General features: G+C 36.7%; 2 protein-coding genes across 2 annotated transcripts; both read right to left on the reverse strand.

Annotated features, from left to right (window-relative positions):
- Positions 1-1,679: 1,679 nt before the first annotated feature.
- Positions 1,680-2,518, reverse strand: LOC121987698 (mavicyanin-like). Its single transcript, XM_042541434.1, has 2 exons — positions 2,267-2,518; positions 1,680-2,181 (listed from the first exon to the last, which is right to left on the reverse strand). The coding sequence occupies exons 1-2, from the start codon at positions 2,457-2,459 to the stop codon at positions 1,790-1,792; spliced, it is 585 nt and encodes a 194-aa protein (XP_042397368.1). The 5' UTR covers positions 2,460-2,518; the 3' UTR covers positions 1,680-1,789.
- A 4,295-nt stretch (positions 2,519-6,813) lies between these two features.
- On the reverse strand, positions 6,814-17,682 carry LOC121985226 (glucan endo-1,3-beta-glucosidase 14-like). Its single transcript, XM_042538538.1, has 3 exons — positions 17,319-17,682; positions 8,211-9,250; positions 6,814-7,059 (listed from the first exon to the last, which is right to left on the reverse strand). The coding sequence occupies exons 1-3, from the start codon at positions 17,383-17,385 to the stop codon at positions 6,976-6,978; spliced, it is 1,191 nt and encodes a 396-aa protein (XP_042394472.1). The 5' UTR covers positions 17,386-17,682; the 3' UTR covers positions 6,814-6,975.
- Positions 17,683-18,867: the final 1,185 nt, after the last annotated feature.

Consider the following 18,867-nt stretch of genomic DNA (forward strand, 5'->3'; position numbering starts at 1 on the left):
GGTTTTTGATCTATTTCACTTGATGAATTTGAAAGTTCCTTGTCCAATACCAATTTGTAGTAGTTATGATCATGATTACTATGATATAATAATGAAAATGATTATATTCTTTGATCAATAATACAGTATAGTAACTGCGAATAAAAACTTCTACATGCTTATACAACTAGATACTCTGATCAAAACCTTTTTATATCACATAGTTGTGCGTTGTAAAGTTTATGTGATTGACTTTTGTACTAAAAACTCTACACTAATAAGATTTGCATCTTGAATTCAGTTGGGAAGTTCTCTAATCAACAACACACATAGCACTTATGTTGATAGCCGCTATGACCCCCACATATTGTCACAATTAGTATTTACATAAGTGTTTACTCTAATAGATCTCGATATCAATTTTAATAATTACAAAATGTCTCATTGGGTATCTAACCCTTCCCATGCAAAGGGACACTGTATTAGGGTAAAATGCTCTCATAATTTATATGGACGTTTAAGATGAACACAGGGGCGGCCCTGGAGGAGGGCGACATTGGGCGATGGCCCTGGGCCCATGATTTGAGAGGGCTCAATTTTTTTTTTTTTAGTATTATGTATTATAGGCATGTAATTGAGGTCTTGAATAGTTGGGCCCAAATTCATATTTCAGAATCTTTTGATATTGCCTTTTACTTTTATCTTATTAGGCATGTAATTGGGGCCTTGAATAGTTGGGGTCCAAATTTATTTTAGACATTTTTTTTCCGCCCTGAGCCTCCTTTGTAGAAGGACCGGAGCTAGATGAACGATATCATTTTTTACTCTAATAAAATGATAGTCGTTGTGCATTATAGCAATTGCGATCATAGCTATTGGAGTATCCATATTAGTTTTTCTATATTTCTAAAATTTAAAGTAAGTCATTCACTTTATTAAATTTAGACCATTATTTTTTACTCCACACTATATCGATTACACTTTTTTTTCCTCTTTCTTCTATTCTTTTTATTATTTTTTTCTCCCTAATATCTACTTTTCATTATCCAATTCACTTTCTTTATTTTTTCTTTCTCTTGAATTAAATAATATTTTAATATTTATGAAAAAGATTTTATTTTTTAAAATTTATTAAATTAAAATTTAAATTTAGAGAATGAATATGGTAAAAATTTTTAACATAAAATATAAAATTTAAGATAAATTTTATATTTACAAAATTGACGTGGATGTTTTTATAATCTAAAAATTAGTATTCTTTATATTTAGGTAAGCTGACGTGGATAGCTTTACGATCTAAAAATTGGTACTGTGATGATTAATTTATGTACTAAAAATCATCTCTAATTGAGATCTGCATCTTAAATTGAACTTACGAGTTCTCTAATCAATAGCATTAACATATTATAATATAGCTGCTATAAATTGAATATTATCTAAGCGGGTGGTTAAAAAGTGACAGGTTTATTAAACAGGGATCAATTATATCGACTAACTCAATATTACCTACTGTTCGTCGTCCTCGGTACGTTGGGCCGGCGTGGAGCACCCTCCTCGTCTCCTCCGTCGATCGACGACGGCCGGCGTGGAGCCGGAGGTCCTCCAGAAGCATGCATCGATCGAACAACCCATTCAATTAGTGTACATCAAATGATGTTTAAAATGAATCAAACAGAGGAAAGTTAACATCCATTAATCCATTTCAATTGAATCCATCCAATCCAATCCAATTTATTATTATTATTGCCGTGCACCAAGCATCAATGAATCATCTCCAGTAACACTATCACAAATCGACGTAGATATTTAATTAGAACAGGAAGTGAGAGGCGAGCAGGGATGACAGAGCGAGGAATGCCAAGGATGGAGCCCAACCGGCGGCCGAGCCGGGCACCTGGCTATTAGGGCCGGGCGCCGACGGCACAGTACTGCTGCCGCCGCCCGTTGCCGGAGCAGTAGGAGGAGCCGGGGCGGCGGCGGGAGTGGAGGCAGAGGAGGAGGTGACGGTGACAGCCAGCCTCTGGCCAGCCTGGCAGTGCCCGGGGAACCCGCAGATGTAGTAGTGCACGCCGGCTGTGGTGACGGACAAGCTGGCGGGGCTGGTCGTGTAGGTCGACCCGATCTGGTTTGCCGCGGAGCAGGAGTTGAAGCTTGCCATCGGCACTTCCACCACGTCGTGCTGCGCGTTCATAAAATTGAACACTGCGAGGACAAATTAAATCGTGAGCAATTTGCATCGATCGAAATCGAGTAGTAGTTATTGCACCGGCGACTCTCATTTAATTACCCAAGGTGTCGCCGACGGCGAAGGTCCGCGCGGAAGCCCAAGCGGAGTAGAAACTGTCGTTGGCGCCGGGAGGTATCCTCCACCCGGTGCTGTCGCCGACGACGTGAGTGGTGGCTGCGGCCAAGACAGAGAAGAAGCTGGCGGCTACCAGGACGAGCCCGGCGATGGTCAATGACGTCGCTCGTTTCGCCATCTCTGTGCTCTGCTATCGGCAACCTCCTTCTTCCTCTGTTTCTCTACCGATTTGCTTGCTTCAGTTCCGGTTACGATAGCTAATTTATAGCGATGGAAGTTGGGAAATTAACTGCTTTGCCGCGCTTTGACTCCTTCTCTCTCGGGTTTGACTTTGACTCGGCGTATGAAATGTTTACTGGCGGGTTTGACAAGTTGTTGTCGCGGCGGCGATCGATGAGGTTGGCGGTTCTTCTCAATTGGACTCTTTCCGTAAAATCCTCATTGATTTTGCTTCATCTTCTAGAAAATAAAGAAAGTTGCATAAAATGCCGAAGAAAAACATACCCAAGTCATCTTAATGCTCGATTTTGACTTTTAAAACGAATGACGAAGTAATTTATTGGGCAAAAGTGAAAACGACGTAAACACGTAATCTTCAACTCGTTATTATTATTATTATTATTATTATTTTCATTATTATTATCGTTGGTCTAAATTATAAATCAGACACACGTTATAGCTGTTAAAAAATATATAATGGCTATTATTAGTAAATAATTATTATAAATAATAGTTATTTATTTTTTATTTATTAAAAAATAATTATTATTAGAAAATTGTTATTTGTTTCCTAATTATTAGAAAATAATTATTATTTTCCTAATTTATCTATTTTCTAATTTTCACTTGTAATGTTATTTATATATACCATATGCTATCATTAATAATATATATAAATTCTATCATCAATATGGTATTAGAGCGATAAACTTAACAATAATTTTTTTTCTTTCTTTTTCTCCTCCCACATTTCTTTTCTCACGGTTCAAAAAAAAAAAAACTCTTAGTTTTCTTCTCCTTTCTCTGCCACTAACGCCAACGGGTTTCTACTGTTCACCTGTTGCTAAGGGTGATCACGAATCGGGTTGGTTCGGTTATTGGGGTAAAAAACTATACGACCCTATTAGATCAGATAATGCAATATCAGGACCTACATCCGACCCTATATCCGGCGGTTCTTATGTATCAGATATCCGACGGGTTGTCAGTTATTTGGATATCCGACCCTATATCCAATAAAATATAAAATATAAATATAAGTACAACAAAAAAATAAAATATTTTAAAATGATAATAGACATTACTCATTATACATTGTAATAACTAATCGGAAATAGCTACTATAACATGCAGCAGCTTATCGGCAGTAGCTACTACAACGTGTAGCAACTTATCAACAGTAGTTGCTACAAGTAGGGGTGATCGCGGATCGTGTTGGTTCGGTTATTGAGACAAAAAACTATCCGACCCTACTAGATCAGATAATGCAATATCAGGACTCTACATCCGACCCTATATCCGGTGGATTATTTTTTTTCGGTTCGGTTCTGGTCGATATAAGCGGGTTGGTCGATTTGACGGGTTGACTGCTCACCCCTACCTGTTGCTGCGGTCAGAGGAGGCGTCGTTGTCCAAAGGCAGCCCACCATCAGCCTTATTGCCGTAAAAAAAAAAGTGTTTCTGTCCGACCGCTTCTGTGATCTCTTTAGCTTTTTTAGAATATTCTTTCTCCCCTATTTTCCTTTCTTATGTTTTTTTGTCCTAAAAAAAAAAATTCTCTTTTATGACTTCCTCTTTTCCACCGTATAATAATTTTATTTTCTTTTTTAAAAAGGTCATTAATAGCGAGGTTCAATTCCTCCTCTTTTCTTTTTCTCTTCTTATTTTTTCTTATAGCAAGAGTAATATTATTATCTTTTTTCTTAAGTTTAAAGACATCAAATTTCATCCTTCTCTTCCTCCTCTCCTTTGTTTGTTTTTTTTTTTTTAAGTAGCAGCTGCATTATAACGATCTTTCCTTTATGAGTATTGTTTTAGCCATCTTTTGATAGGCCAAATAGCAAGTTTTTTTTTCTTCCAAGTTTTGTTCGATAACATATTTTCTAACATATGCAGCCATCAAAATGCAGTCTTCTCTCTCTACTGCTCTTATTCCGACGACAAGTCTGATTCCAGCATTCAAACAACAACACCTCGTCTCATTCTAGTTGTTGTCTTCTTTCATCAAAGGCAAAGTTCAACAAATCGTCGGTTCGTTGATCGCACTGGTGGATTTTGCTCTAAAAGAATACTCATCGGCCACCTTCTATAATGGTTGTCGTTGACGACATCACTCACTGGTTATCTCTTACAAATACTCCCGATTCTTCTTCTAAACAACGCACGGTTGTGTGTTCTTCGACTGAGGCTGAATATCGCGCCATTGCCTCTGTAGCATCTGAGATCCAATGGATTAAGTCACTTTTGACAGATCTGCTTCTTTCGGTTACCATGCCTGCTGTGCTTTTCACTGATAATTTGGGCCTCCGAACTGCGAGTTACTCATATTTCTGCTGAGGATCAGTTGGCTGATGCACTTACCAAGTCGCTTTCTCGACATCGGCTGTTTGATATTTATAACAATATTGGTGTCATTTCTGGGACACCATCTTGAGAGGGTGTATTAGGAAATAATTATTATAAGTAAATAGTTATTTATTTCCTAATTATTAGGAAATAATTATTATTAGAAAATAGTTATTTGTTTCCTAGTTATTAGAGAATAATTATTATTAGAAAATATTTATTGTTTTCCTAATTTATGTATTTTCTTATTTTCACTTGTAATGGTATTTATATGCACCATATGCTATCATTAATAATATGTGTAAATTTCATTGTCAATAATTATAATATTAAATTAGTTGTGTGCATTAATTTTATATTTATATATATATATATATATATATATATATAATCTGGCTCTTCAAATCGATTAATTTTATGATGACTGAGTCTGATCTTATAAAAATTTTCAACTGACGATAAATCAGGAAGTATTCATCGATATCTATCCAGACGATTAATATTCTTAGATCCACTTTTTACCGAAGAACCACTACGATTTTATAACTGTTATAATATTTGTAACAATTAAAATGCTGATTCAATGAGTTCATCCCCATTCACTTTGTAGTAGTAGTGAAATCATAATTACTATTATCGACTTATAATAATTACGATTTTGTAGTTTTACATTATGAACTCGACCTACTCATCTAATATTCACATTGTAGTAACTATTAAAATATGATTACTACACTACATAAACAGTTATGGTGTCATAATTATTATAATACAGTTGATCAGACCATAATTTAGTTGGAAGATAATAATGAAATCAGTATTAGAGGGCAGAAGGATAAATGCACCGATTGAAAAGTAAAAGTATTCAATTTGATGATTTGGAAAAAAATACAGACGTCATTTTAATTTTTCCCTCTAATTTATTTGATTTAAAGGCTAAATTATTTAGGTTTTTGATTTGGGTTGAATAATAGCTCAGATCAAGTGCCCCATCTATGTGCCTAACTCGCCATCTTCTCTCTAATTTTCAAAGAACGCGTTAACTTCTTTATCGGGCTACTCTCACACGAAGCAAATTTGAAGAGGAGAAAATGTATTCTGTTTCGGCTTTTCCTCCGATCCAGTAGTTTCCCACTTGGGTCAAGGCGTTTAGGATCGCCAATTAGTTAGGTCTAAAGCACACCACCGACCATGTGATTTCATTTTCCAGCCGAAATAATCTTCAATTGTTTGTAATTTTTGTTGAATATGAATTACCACAAGAGATTGGAACAACATTCAAAACTTTTGAGGGTTATTTTATGGGTCCATCCAATTTTGTATCAATCAGACCAGGCACCATTTAACCTATTTATATGTGGGGTAAGCAAATTAATCCTATTCAAAAGTTAGTTTCGATCCACCCGACCTACTAGGACTTCCTTTATCTGGTGTCTGGTCTTCTTAATTCGAACATAGGAGCCTCCACTTTCTTTATTCGAGGTAATATTGTACTCACATGTCTTAATCAGACTATGACTGCTGTGCACAATCGGTAGTTAAATCTTCTGACAGTCCATACCCTGATACCACTTGTAGGATCGTAAGGAATTTAGATATCTCCATAATTACATGATATTGTCCACTTTGGACCTAAGCTCTCATAGTTTTGCTCTTGGGCTCTACCCAAAAGATCTCATGTCAATGGAGATATCTTTTCTTTTTATAAACCCATGATCTTTCACATATGTTTTACAATGTGAAACTATGTTTACAATCTTGCAAACCCAACATCTATTAGATATAATTTGTGACATTAGCATAGGATGTTTAACATGGGCTTGGACCAAATTGATCTAAGCCCGAACTGATCAAGTATAATTTTATATATATATATATATATATATATATATATATATATATATATATATATATATATATAATAAAATAAAAAATATAAAATTTAAATCCATGGATTAGACCAGGCCTGACATTAATTCATTCTTTCATGGATCATGTTAGGCATAAGAAGAACGAAGTTAGAGCATATTTCTTATATTACAATGTTTTAGCAATTCTGTTCGAACTATGTGCAAACTAAAGCAGCAGTCAGGTACACAGAAGTGATCAATTGAAAGCAGTTTGTCGAATCAAATAGTGAAAACCAGAATGATTGCTACACAGTATGCGAGAACAATCGTGTATGGTGCTAACCATCTTTGTCTTCGAAGATCCTGTCATTGTGTATTGAAATTAGTCATCCATAAGCTATAAAAATTGCTTTTCACTAAACATAACATGACTAGGTCATCGATATCCCTACCACAAAACTATAGCAACAAACATATACATGTGTAAAAAAAAGTTGTCATACCAATATATTGGGTAAACTAAAGCTTTAGATGATAATGGTTCTAATTCATGCATAACAACTAAAAGCATGTCATTATCTCAATAAAAGAAAAATAACCGTATGTGCACAATTACAGTTTGATTTCTGATTACTCTAACAGGAGTCTGGACTGCTCTAGCTCGCATAAAACACAAGCCGACCAAGATCCCAAATGTTCAATATTTCAGATTGACTTACAAACAAAATCCTACAAGGCATGCCTTGTTTTCTTAGAAAAATGTACTTAATTTCATTACCAACTTGATGGGGGTCTTAGATTGAAGACTTACACATGGTACCAAGTGAAAAAAAAATGAAGAAAGAGAATGTCAATAAATAAAATCTATTAATTTTTAATGTAAATTAACTAAGTTCTACTTAATTTATTTTGAATCTCTAGCTTTTTTTCTAGAAAAATTTCTCATCAATCTTTTTGAGACTGCTTTCTCATACAAGAGGATCAGTCCTTACTGAAACTGACGCAGCTGAAGCTATTTGTATTAGTATTGACCGATTTTGCCAACCATGTGTAGGTCTAAACCTTTTAACACAGTTAACCTAGTATCTCTAACTCACTAGAAGTGAAAAACATCATAGTTAATGATTGCATCTGTGAATATTCTCATAATGCTATATTTTGTTGGTGCATAAGTATCTCTCAACACGTCTTTGTGCAGAAATTCAGACCATAGATCAACAGAGCAGGCTCCCTATAATAGATGATACACACCTAAATTCAGTAAGGTAAGCAGTTTAAACATCCAAAACAAGGCACCTTAGCTAATTGCAAATTGTGCAATAGAATAGTTCTAGGAACTTAGATCCCGTCTTTCAGTTTATAATGTATCTCATCGTAGTTTCCATCTACATACTCAGTTGCAAATTCAATTCTAAGTGTCTCAATGGTACCACAATGCAGCCAGGATTTGGAGACTGAAAAATGGAGAACTATTCTAGAAAACATGTAAAAAAAAATAAACAGAAAATTGTTACCTTCAAGGATAAGAGTTGTGAAGATGCACTTGAGGGCCGAAGGCCTGTAAAGCCAATGCTGTATGATATGCTCCCGTCAGCATTAAATATCCCGAAATGCTTCTCAGAGCTTGGGCCAGGCTTTAGATTCTCATTGAACAGTGCAAACACATAAGCCTTAACCACCATTTTTGGCCTGAACGGAGTCCCTTTCTTCTTGAGAAGTCGTTTACGTAGATTATAATTGTACATCCTTGCATTCTGCACAGTAGCACCAGCTTCATTTTCATCCCCAGAAGAAGACCAACCTGTCTCTGAAATCCGGACTTCCATATTAGGATAACCTGCAGCTTCCAAAGCAGCATAAGTTGCATCTATTTGAGCATCGAACATGTTATCATAATGAAGCCCAGTTTTTGCATCATGAACGCCAGAATTAGGCTGGAAAAGGGCGTACTTGATATCAATATGCTCAGGGTCACTTTTGTAAGCCAAGAATGGATAAGTATTGATATAGAAGGGGCTATTAATCCGTGAAGAGAACTCCAGAATGGGTTTCAAGTAAACAAGCATATCTTCTCTGAATGTACAATATGAGGGAGGGAAAGAATTAGCAAAAACAGCAGCTGAATGTGCAGTTGAGACTTCAACTTTATCTTCTAATTGAAGTCTCTTGAGTGCGTTATACACATTTTTCATGGCACCAAAAAGAGCTTCTTCTAGTTCCTGATCTGAACCACCTAAAACCTCATTGCCAATTGCAATTCCTTTGATGTGAGTATCAGGCAGAAATGCCTCCACATTTTCTTTGACCCAGCTCATAGCATGATCTTCATATACATTATAGTCTTTCAAATGCTCATTGGGAATTGACACAATTAACTCGATCCCAGATCCTTTGAAAGCATGAATGACACTGTGGTCAGCATCATAGATTCTCACATTCTTTATTTTTGCAGCTTTTAGGAGAGTGACCACACTTTCAGGTGGAGGAAGATTGTCAGCAATCCTACCATAGTTTATGCCATATGTTCCAATAAAAGCTTGAACATTCATAGTACCTTCATAACAATAAAACAGATTCCTTAAGGTCAGGACAGCTTTTGATCAAACTTCCTGGTACGTACATTATACATTCTATTACCTTTATATTTTAACTAGGAACAATTTTAAAATACTGGTTTCCCCAAGGAAACACAGTGCTAACTAAAAAAGGGCTAGTATTTCAGTAAGATTAGGGCTAGTCCCAAAGTCACTGATTATACCGAGAAAAAACCATAGTAGATTGCATTCAAACTTCTAAAATTACAGTGACACTCTCTCACAACATCATCACTAGAACCTCTTCTACCATAGGGCCTGTAGGTACTTGCGGCTTTCAATTAACACAAATTCAATTTCTCCCTAATTCCATTCTTTTATTTAAGGTATATTCTTAAGATGATAACAACTATTACAAGTAAGATTTAATAATTGCATTTTAGGTGATATTAAGATGATCATTTTAAGGGAGAAAACTTAACACAATTTCATATCTTAATACTCCAATTATTATATGTTGGTTCCAACTAATTGGGTCGTTAGATTGACTATATGTATCTTATCCTCTATTGAATAGTATCTATATCATAATAATCATTGTAAATAAATGCTAGCGACAATTTTAGTTGAGTAACTTCAGTTATGAAAAGAAATTGGAAACACCAGTGTAATTAATTCAAAATAAATCTCATAAGTCAATTCTGTCCTGAAACTCATGTTCATGATGTTTTTGTTAGAATTTTGGGACCATAATTGTAATTATAAATGTCTAATGTCATCAATTAAAGAAGTCATAGTTTAATGTGATCTAATTTATGATTAAGGAATATGACTTAAGGGTTTAATTGTTATGAATAAATTAATGTGGATACCATGTGCAATTTCTAATTTGTTGAGGGGCCAAATTATGTTTCTATAAATAAGGGTTATGGTCCCAGTTTGCAGATGATTTTGCTTTTGTTTTGTTTCCTCATCGACAAAACTCTCTGGATACTAAAGAAGATCTGCAAATTGAAGATCTTGCCCAAATCGACTGCATACTATGGATTCTGGTACGCTTCCGTAATTTCTGTCTATCCAGTTTATACTTTCTTAAGAATTTGAATAGAATGCATATATTTTGTGTTGAGATTTCTCAACTTATTTTTTTTTTCCCATCAAAGTGGTATCAGAGCCATCTATTCCAATTTCTTAGGAAAACTTTTTTATTCTGGGTACAAAGTTTTATCTTTGTATAATTTCAGTTTTGGTTCGATTGCGATTTTATTTTATCATCGCAATTTTCACCGCTTGCTCCCAAGCCGAACACTATGAACAGTGTCGCAACTGGCAGAGAAAAATAAATAAAAATTCCTACAGCGAGTTGGCTGCCTCTCGCTGGTTTTGCGCAAGCAGACGCCGGCGACAAGGGTGACCGGCGTTCCGATATTGGAAAGGGTCGGTGACTGACTGCTACGGTATGCCGTCGTTTTCGCTCCCTTATGGGCTGCTGTCGTTTGATGGTGGTTCGGCGGAAGGGACGGCGGCGGCGGTGAATCGAGATTTCAGAAATCGTGCGTCGGTTTTGACAACGATGAACAGTTGCACCAATTCAGAAAATAACGTGCGTGGTTTCGTCCGTGGCCACGTCCAGTTTTCACGTTCTGTTGTGAATGCCACGTTTTGGTGGTGGTTTGTCGTGCATGGCCACGATCATTAATTTTTAAATCAAATACAAGCATTTAATTGAGTAAATAAATAATTTATTTACTTAATTAAATAAAAGTAACAGTTAGGGGATATTTTATTAAATTGTCTTTATTTTATTCCCTTTAATGATACTCCATTGAATTTAATTATTTGGATAAAATAATTTAACTAAATTATTTTATAACATTAAATTTTAATTGGATTGTATGGATTCTATTAATATCTATTATTTTAAATTAAATTAAATTCGAATTATATGTCGCCAAAGTGACCTCTATTATTTGAATTTAATTCTATTTGAAATATTGAGATATTATTGAGGTATTAAATAAAGTGTAAATGTGTATATTTCTGTGAGTATTAATCGGCCCAAAGGAAGATTTATACTTAACAAATTATACATTTACTTGTGATAATAAACACGTAACAATTATAAGGATTTCTTTAGCTCATGCATATAATAAATCGATCCAAAGATAGATTTATTATTTGTCATGCATTATTGTTAGTGTTTGATTATTACAGAAAAGAGTACCATTTGCAAATAATATTACTGTCCAAAGACTTGATATTGTTGTTGCACTAGGTATCTTTAGATGAGATTTGCCATTTGTTTTTAATTAATTCAAAATAAGCATGTTATTTATGTTAAATTCTTGTGTTCTTTTTCAGCAAATGTTGCTACTATTTCTGCTAACTTAAGTTCAGTACCGATCCTTAATGGTACAAATTTTAAGGATTGGAAGGAGAACATTCTAATTGTTCTTGGCTGCATGGATCTGGATCTTGCGCTTAGGACAGAGCAACCCACTGCTCCTACAGATACTAGTTCCTCTGAACAGAGAGCTAAATATGAGAAGTGGGATCGCTCTAACCGCATGAGTCTTATGATCATCAAGCGGGGTATACCTGAGGCTTTTAGGGGCGCGGTGTCTAATAGTGTCACCAAAGCTAAGGAATATCTCGATGAGATTGAAAAGCGCTTTGCCAAAAGCGATAAGGCGGAAACAAGCACAATTCTGAAGAGCTTGATTTCCATGAAGTATAAAGGCAAGGGAAATGTTCGGGAATATATCATGGAAATGTCCCACCTTGCATCGAAGTTGAAGGCACTTAATCTTGAATTGTTAGATGACATGCTTGTGCATTTAGTGCTTATATCTCTCCCGAACCAGTTCAGTCAGTTCCAAATCAATTATAACTGTCAAAGGAAGAAATGGACTCTTAATGAGCTCATTTCATACTGTGTTCAAGAGGAAGAGAGGTTGAAGCAAATCAAGGCTGAAAGTGCCTATTTGGCAAGCACCCCTAAAGATAAGGGCAACAAAAGAAAGAATGAGGCTACTAAAGGTCCTTATGTGAAGAAACAAAAGCAGAATACTGACAAGAAAGGTTGTTTCTTCTGTAACAAGCCTAATCATGTCAAGAAAGAATGTCCTAAGTACCATGCATGGCGTGCGAAAAAGGGTACATTTTTCACTTTGGTCTGTTCTGAAGTAAATTTAGCTTCAGTACCTAGAAACACTTGGTGGTTAGACTCTGGTGCTACTACTAACATCAGTGTTTCAATGCAGGGTTGCCTGAGCTACCGAAAGCCAACTGATGCTGAAAGATGCATTTATATGGGTGATGGCAAGTCGGTTGAGGTGGAAGTAATAGGGCATTTTAGATTGTTGTTAAGCACTGGTTACTATTTAGACTTAATAGATACTTTTGTTGTACCTTCATTTAGACGGAATTTGGTTTCTGTTTCTCATTTGGACAAATTAGGTTACTGTTGTTCGTTTGGAAACGGTCAGTTTAGTTTATCTATTAATTCTACTGTTGTTGGAACTGGTTCACTTATGATTTATGACAATCTATATATGCTTGATATAAATGCTTCTTATATTGAAACCCTGAATGTGGAATCACGTGGTACTAAGCGTAAATTTAATAATGAAAATTCAGGTGCCTTATGACACAAACGTTTAGGACACATCTCAAGAAATAGAGTTGATCAGATGAGATTTTACACTCCATTGATTTTTCAGACCTAAATGTTTGTATTGAATGCATTAAGGGCAAACATACCAAAAGAAAGAAAGAGGGTGCATATAGAGCTACAGAAGTATTGGAATTGATACATACAGATGTTTGTGGACCATTTCCAACACCTTCTTGAAATGGTCAACAATATTTTGTATCATTCATTGATGATTATTCTCGATATGCATACCTATTTCTTATTCATGAGAAGACTCAAACATCGGACGTTTTCAAATCATTTAAGTTTGAAGTTGAGAACCAATTAAACAAAAGAATTAAGAAAGTCAGATCTGATCGTGGTGGTGAATACTATGGTAGATATGACGGTTCAGGTGAGCAACGTCCAGGACCTTTTGCTCAATACCTAGAGGAGTGTGGAATTGTCCCACAGTACACCATGCCAGGCTCACCAAGCATGAATGGTGTAACTGAACGACGTAATTGAACTCTTAAGGATATGGTAAGAAGTATGATTAGTCATTCAACCTTACCAATGTCACTCTGGGGAGAAGCATTAAAGACAGCAGTTTACATTCTAAATCGAGTACCCACTAAAGCAGCTACTAAAACACCTTTTGAGCTTTGGACAAGGCGAAAGCCAAGTCTCAAACATTTTCATATTTGGGGATGTCCAGCTGAGGCTAGACTATATAGGCCACATGAAAAGAAATTGGACTTCAGAACCGTAAGTAGCTACTTTATTGGATATTCTGAGCGATCACGGGCCTATAAGTTTTATGATCCCAAAGTAAAGACCATCTTTGAGACGGGAACTGCAACGTTCTTTGAGGATATTGAGTTTGGGGGGAAGAATAAAGTAACTGACCTTGTCTTTGAGGAGGAATGTATTCCCACTACTCTTCAAGAGGAAATGGTTTATATTCCTATGATTGTTTCTAATAATGATCAGGATTTTATTCCTGTCAGTGATCAAAATGCAATACCAGAACAACAAGACATTGTTAATCAACTCCCAGAAGAACAAACTCAACAACCTCAAGAACCAGTGCATGTAGAACAAGTGCCTTTACGAAGATCCACTAGAGAAAGGAGGAGTGCTATTTCGGATGATTACATAGTACTACTTCAAGAACATGAGGAAAATAATGGTATGGCGGAGGATGATCCAATCAACTTTCGTCAAGCCATGCAAGATTCAAATTCTCAAAAGTGGATTGAGACAATGAATGAAGAGTATAAGTCAATGCAAGACAATAATGTTTGGGAACTTGTCCTATTACCAGAAGGTGTGAAACCCATTGGTTGTAAGTGGATTTTTAAAATCAAACGGGATTCAAATGGTAATGTGGAAAGGTATAAGACACGTCTTGTAGCTAAAGGCTATACTCAGAAATATGGGATTGACTTTAAAAAGACCTTTTCTCCAGTTTTAACGAAGGACTCTTTAAGGACAATCATGGCACTTGTTGCACACTTCGATATGAAACTCCATCAGATGGATATTAAGACAACCTTTCTCAATGGAGACATCGAGGAAACAATCTATATGGTGCAACCAGAATACTTTGTATTAGGAGATCCAAAGAGTATGGTTTGCAAACTTAAGAAGTCCATCTATGGGTTAAAACAAGCATCTCGTCAATGGTACCACAAATTTCATCAAATAATCATCTCATTTGGTTTTGAGGTAAATGTGATAGATGATTGTGTGTATCATAAGTTCAGTGGGAGTAAGCATATCTTCATGGTTCTATATGTTGATGACATTTTGCTTGCCACAAACGATATAGGTATGTTAAATGATACCAAGAGATTTCTATCTAGATATTTTGAAATGAAAGATCTTGGTAACGCATCTTTTGTATTAGGAATCCAAATACATCGAGATCGTTCTCGAGGTATTCTTGGATTATCACAAAAGAACTATATCGATAAGGTGCTTAAAAGATTTGGCATGCAAGATTGCAAACCAGGTAATACCCCAGTCGCTAAAGGAGACAAGTTTAGTCTTAAACAATGCCCTAAAGGAAGCCTCGAGACTCAAGAAATACAAAAGATTCCTTATGCTTCAGCTGTAGGAAGTCTTATGTATGCTCAAGTTTGTGCGCGTCCGGATATTGCGTACATTGTTGGAGTGTTGGGCAGATATTTAAGCAACCCAGGAATGGATCATTAGAAAGTAGCAAAGAGGGTAATGAGATATTTAAAGAGAACTAGTGATTACATGCTCACATATAAGAGGTCAGATACTCTTGAGATCATGGGATATTCTGACTCTAATTTTGCAGGATGCCAAGATAGCATGAGATCCACTTCAGGTTATGTTTTTCTGTTGGTTGGCGGAGCTATCTCTTGGGGAAGTGCCAAACAGGGGCAGCAGAGTTTATAGCATGTTATGAGGCATCTAATCATGGAATATGGTTGAAAAATTTTGTCACTGGGCTGCGTATTTTGGGAAATGTTGAAAGACCACTGAAGTTATTTTGTGACAATCGATCAGCTGTATTGTATTCTAACAACAATAGGAGCTCGACAAAATCAAAGCACATCGATATCAAGTTCCTTGTTGTGAAAGAAAGAGTACAAAGTGGACAGATTTCGATAGAACACATAGGCATAAACTCCATGATAGCAGATCCTTTTACAAAGGGTTTGTCACCCAATGTCTTCTATGAGCATACCACTCATATGGGTGTTATTTAGTTTGGTGAAATCTAGATCTAGTGGGAGTTTGTATTATATATGTTTTCTATATATGTTTGGTTATGTTAATGAAACATATGTGTTTGGAGATTATCTAATCAGATATAAAGTTCAATGTTTACTTCATTACACTTTGTATAACTTAAGTTAAAGTTTTGATCTCACTTTGGTTATAAGGAGGACCAGTTGAAAATTGACATGAATAGATCACCTTGCATGTAATTTTCATGTCACATATTCATAATTGATCTATGTCATTTGATTATATTGACGTACGTGACCATTGATGGTTTAGTTGTGAAAGATACAACGAAGACTACATTGATCCTATGTCTATATAATTAATGGACGAGATTGTTAAGGAAACCCTACAGCTATGATGACAAAAGTTATGAGCTCATTAAGGTTAACATTTATAAGTTTACACATATGGTCCAGTGGGAGATTGTTAGAATTTTGGGACCATAATTGTAATTATAAATGTCTAATATCATCAATTAAAGAAGTCATAGTTTAATGTGATCTAATTTATGATCAAGGAATATGACTTAAGAGTTTAATTGTTATGAATAAATTAATGTGGATACTATGTGCAATTTCTAATTTGTTGAGGGGCCAAATTAGAAATAGACAAACTTATGTTTCTATAAATAAGGGTTATGGTCCCAGTTTGCAGATGATTTTGCTTTTGTTTTGTTTCATCATCGACAAAACTCTCTGGATACTAAAGAAGATCTGCAAATTGAAGATCTTGCCCAAATCGACTGCATACTATGGATTCTGGTACGCTTCCGTAATTTCTGTCTATCCAGTTTATACTTTCTTAAGAATTTGAATAGAATGCATATATTTTGTGTTGAGATTTCTCAACTTATTTTTTTTCCATCAGTTTTACCAAAGATGTCAATATCAAAAATTAATTTATCATGATTGTTTCAAAAAATATATCATCAGCTCCTCATTTCTGTTTATCAAAGCAATTTTTCATCAGTACCTTTTTTTCCCTATTGCTAGAGTTGCATAAACTAAGCCTAAATTCAACGAGATAAGTATCACTCTGCTATTTATCCTCAGTACAGGAAATTACAGTACAAGTAGTCCAACATACTCTATCAACCTGTTTGGAATCAATATCAAAAAGTCTAATTCCTTAAAAGAAATTGATTGTTGAAAAATCAAACCTATTTTTTTTTCTAACAGATAAGTGAATTGCGTATCTTGTTTTACCAAATTAACAGCGTGATTTTGTAATGCATATAAATTAAAATAATAACAAACCGCCCCTTTTGTGGGAATCACAATTTTCATTCTAAAGAATTTACTATTCCCAACAAAGAAATTTATTTTAAAAAAATAATTTTGAAATCTAATTCCAGTTTGTTCTTGGGTTTTAAACATAGTATTTAAGAAATCTGAAATAGAACAAAATATGATAAAATGAAACATCAAAACCATATAAGTTGCACTAAACATAATAGTGGAAGCAAATCAGTAGCGATCGTAAGAAATCTTGAAATGAAGGAGAAGCAGAATTCGTCCCAGCTATGTTATGATCTATGTTTGATTGACCATCCCAACCTAGATTGAACTGTGGCACCCATCCATGCCACAAGACAAGGACGGATAGGAAAGCAATGGCTACTTCCAGAACTGAGCCAATACTTCAATAACTGCTAAGTAGAAGCAGAAGGGTAGCGTTGAGCATACCGTGAAGCAGGATGACGATGACGAGACAGCAGTCGAGGAGCGGACGACGAGGGCGCGCGGCGGGCATCCTTCTCTTCTACCAAAGCAGAAGAGGAAGAATAGGGCAAAGAGGCGAGGATTTCTGGCGCGGCTGGGAGGAGTATTCCACCTGGAACAGCACAAGGAAGAAGCATTGATTGCTTTGTCCTGGGGCATGCCATGGACGAGATTCTTGCCCTCCGCCTTCCGAATCGCGGTCAGCTCGATACTCTAGCGGGAGGAAAGCAAAGCACCAGATCTACCAGGAACAACAGTGTCAACCACGAAGGTGGAAGGGATGGTTAGGCGAGAAGCAGAAGGTGGAGATGAAGAATCGATTCTTCCCCACTCAAGCGAACTCGGCGCCTCATTTTATTTTTATTTATTTATATCAAAGAGCATCTCTTGTAGCACTCTTTTCCCACCTAAATCCTCCGGAACGTTTTCTTACGCCTAAATCCAAATCCTGAATCGGGCGCAAAATCATGTGTCTTCGTTTTTTTTTTATTATTATAAAAAAGAACATCCCTTCCCACCTTATTAAATCCTTGTAAATGGTACAATATTTAAAATTATTATCTTATATGAGACACGTTCAATTCTCAACCGGTTTATCAATTATATAAATATGATAAATCTGTATTATAATAACCATCACATCATAACTATTATAATATTATAACAATTTCAATTTCATAATTACTATTATATTTGATCCGGATGGGGCGAGGGGCAGGGGAGTAATTAGGGAATCAGGGAGGGGCATTTTAGTCATTAAGGAGGAGTAGGGTTGGAGGTAAAAGGGGGGGGACTGTAGCACATCAAAAGGGGGGGCTTTTTTCTGGCCTCGACGGCGGCCAACGGAGGGAGATTTTTTCTCCTCCTCGCGCCTCTCGCCGGAGCGGGCGAGATCATCGACGCTCTCCTCCTCTCCTCCAGCCGACGAACGTCTTCAGTAGCCACCACCTCTCCTTCCCACCAGCCGCTGCTCTCCTTTCTTCTTCACCACGAGGCCATCGCAGGTGACTCCAGCAGCCGCCTGTAGCTCCCTCGTCCTCACCACTTTCAGCCATAGCCGGCTGCGAGCGCCTCCGGGAAGGCTTTCTGGGGTTGTGGTTTCCGTCGCCAAGCATGAGCAGAAGACGCCTCTCTCCCTCGTGCGCCATCGCCTCGCCACCTTCCGTTCCTTCTCGATCCACGCCGAAGCAGCCACTTCTGGCAGCCACTGCCGTAGTCACCTCAGGCGATCAGCGTCCTCGGCATCCAGCGCCGTCACCTCCGGCTGCCGTAGCCGCCTTCGGCGACCCGTGCCGTCAGCACCTCCGGGCAGTCGTCGTCGCCCACCGAGTAGTTGTCATTCGAGTGCTAAGGTATCGTATTATGCTTATATTTCGGCCTGCGAGCCGAGAGAGTGCTCGGCCTTCGTGCCGTTGTTGTATCCCGGTCTGCAAGCCGGTAGAGTGTTCGGCCTTCGTGTCGTTGTTGCATTCCGGCCTGTGGGCTGAGGTTGTAGTCGGACAGTGCATCATCC

Source organism: Zingiber officinale, chromosome 5B (genome assembly GCF_018446385.1).
Source record: "Zingiber officinale cultivar Zhangliang chromosome 5B, Zo_v1.1, whole genome shotgun sequence".
Classification (NCBI taxonomy): Eukaryota; Viridiplantae; Streptophyta; class Magnoliopsida; order Zingiberales; family Zingiberaceae; genus Zingiber; species Zingiber officinale.

Coding starts and splice junctions, on each gene's coding strand:
- LOC121985226 (XM_042538538.1), bottom strand. CDS start 17,385: ATGCCCGCCGCGCGCCCTCGTCGTCCGCTCCTCGACTGCTGTCTCGTC. Junction 9,251..17,318: donor CATCGTCATCCTGCTTCACG/GTATGCTCAACG, acceptor ATTGTTATGAAG/GTACTATGAATGTTCAAGCT. Junction 7,060..8,210: donor CACAACTCTTATCCTTGAAG/GTAACAATTTTC, acceptor ACACAATGACAG/GATCTTCGAAGACAAAGATG.
- LOC121987698 (XM_042541434.1), bottom strand. CDS start 2,459: ATGGCGAAACGAGCGACGTCATTGACCATCGCCGGGCTCGTCCTGGTA. Junction 2,182..2,266: donor CGCCGTCGGCGACACCTTGG/GTAATTAAATGA, acceptor TTGTCCTCGCAG/TGTTCAATTTTATGAACGCG.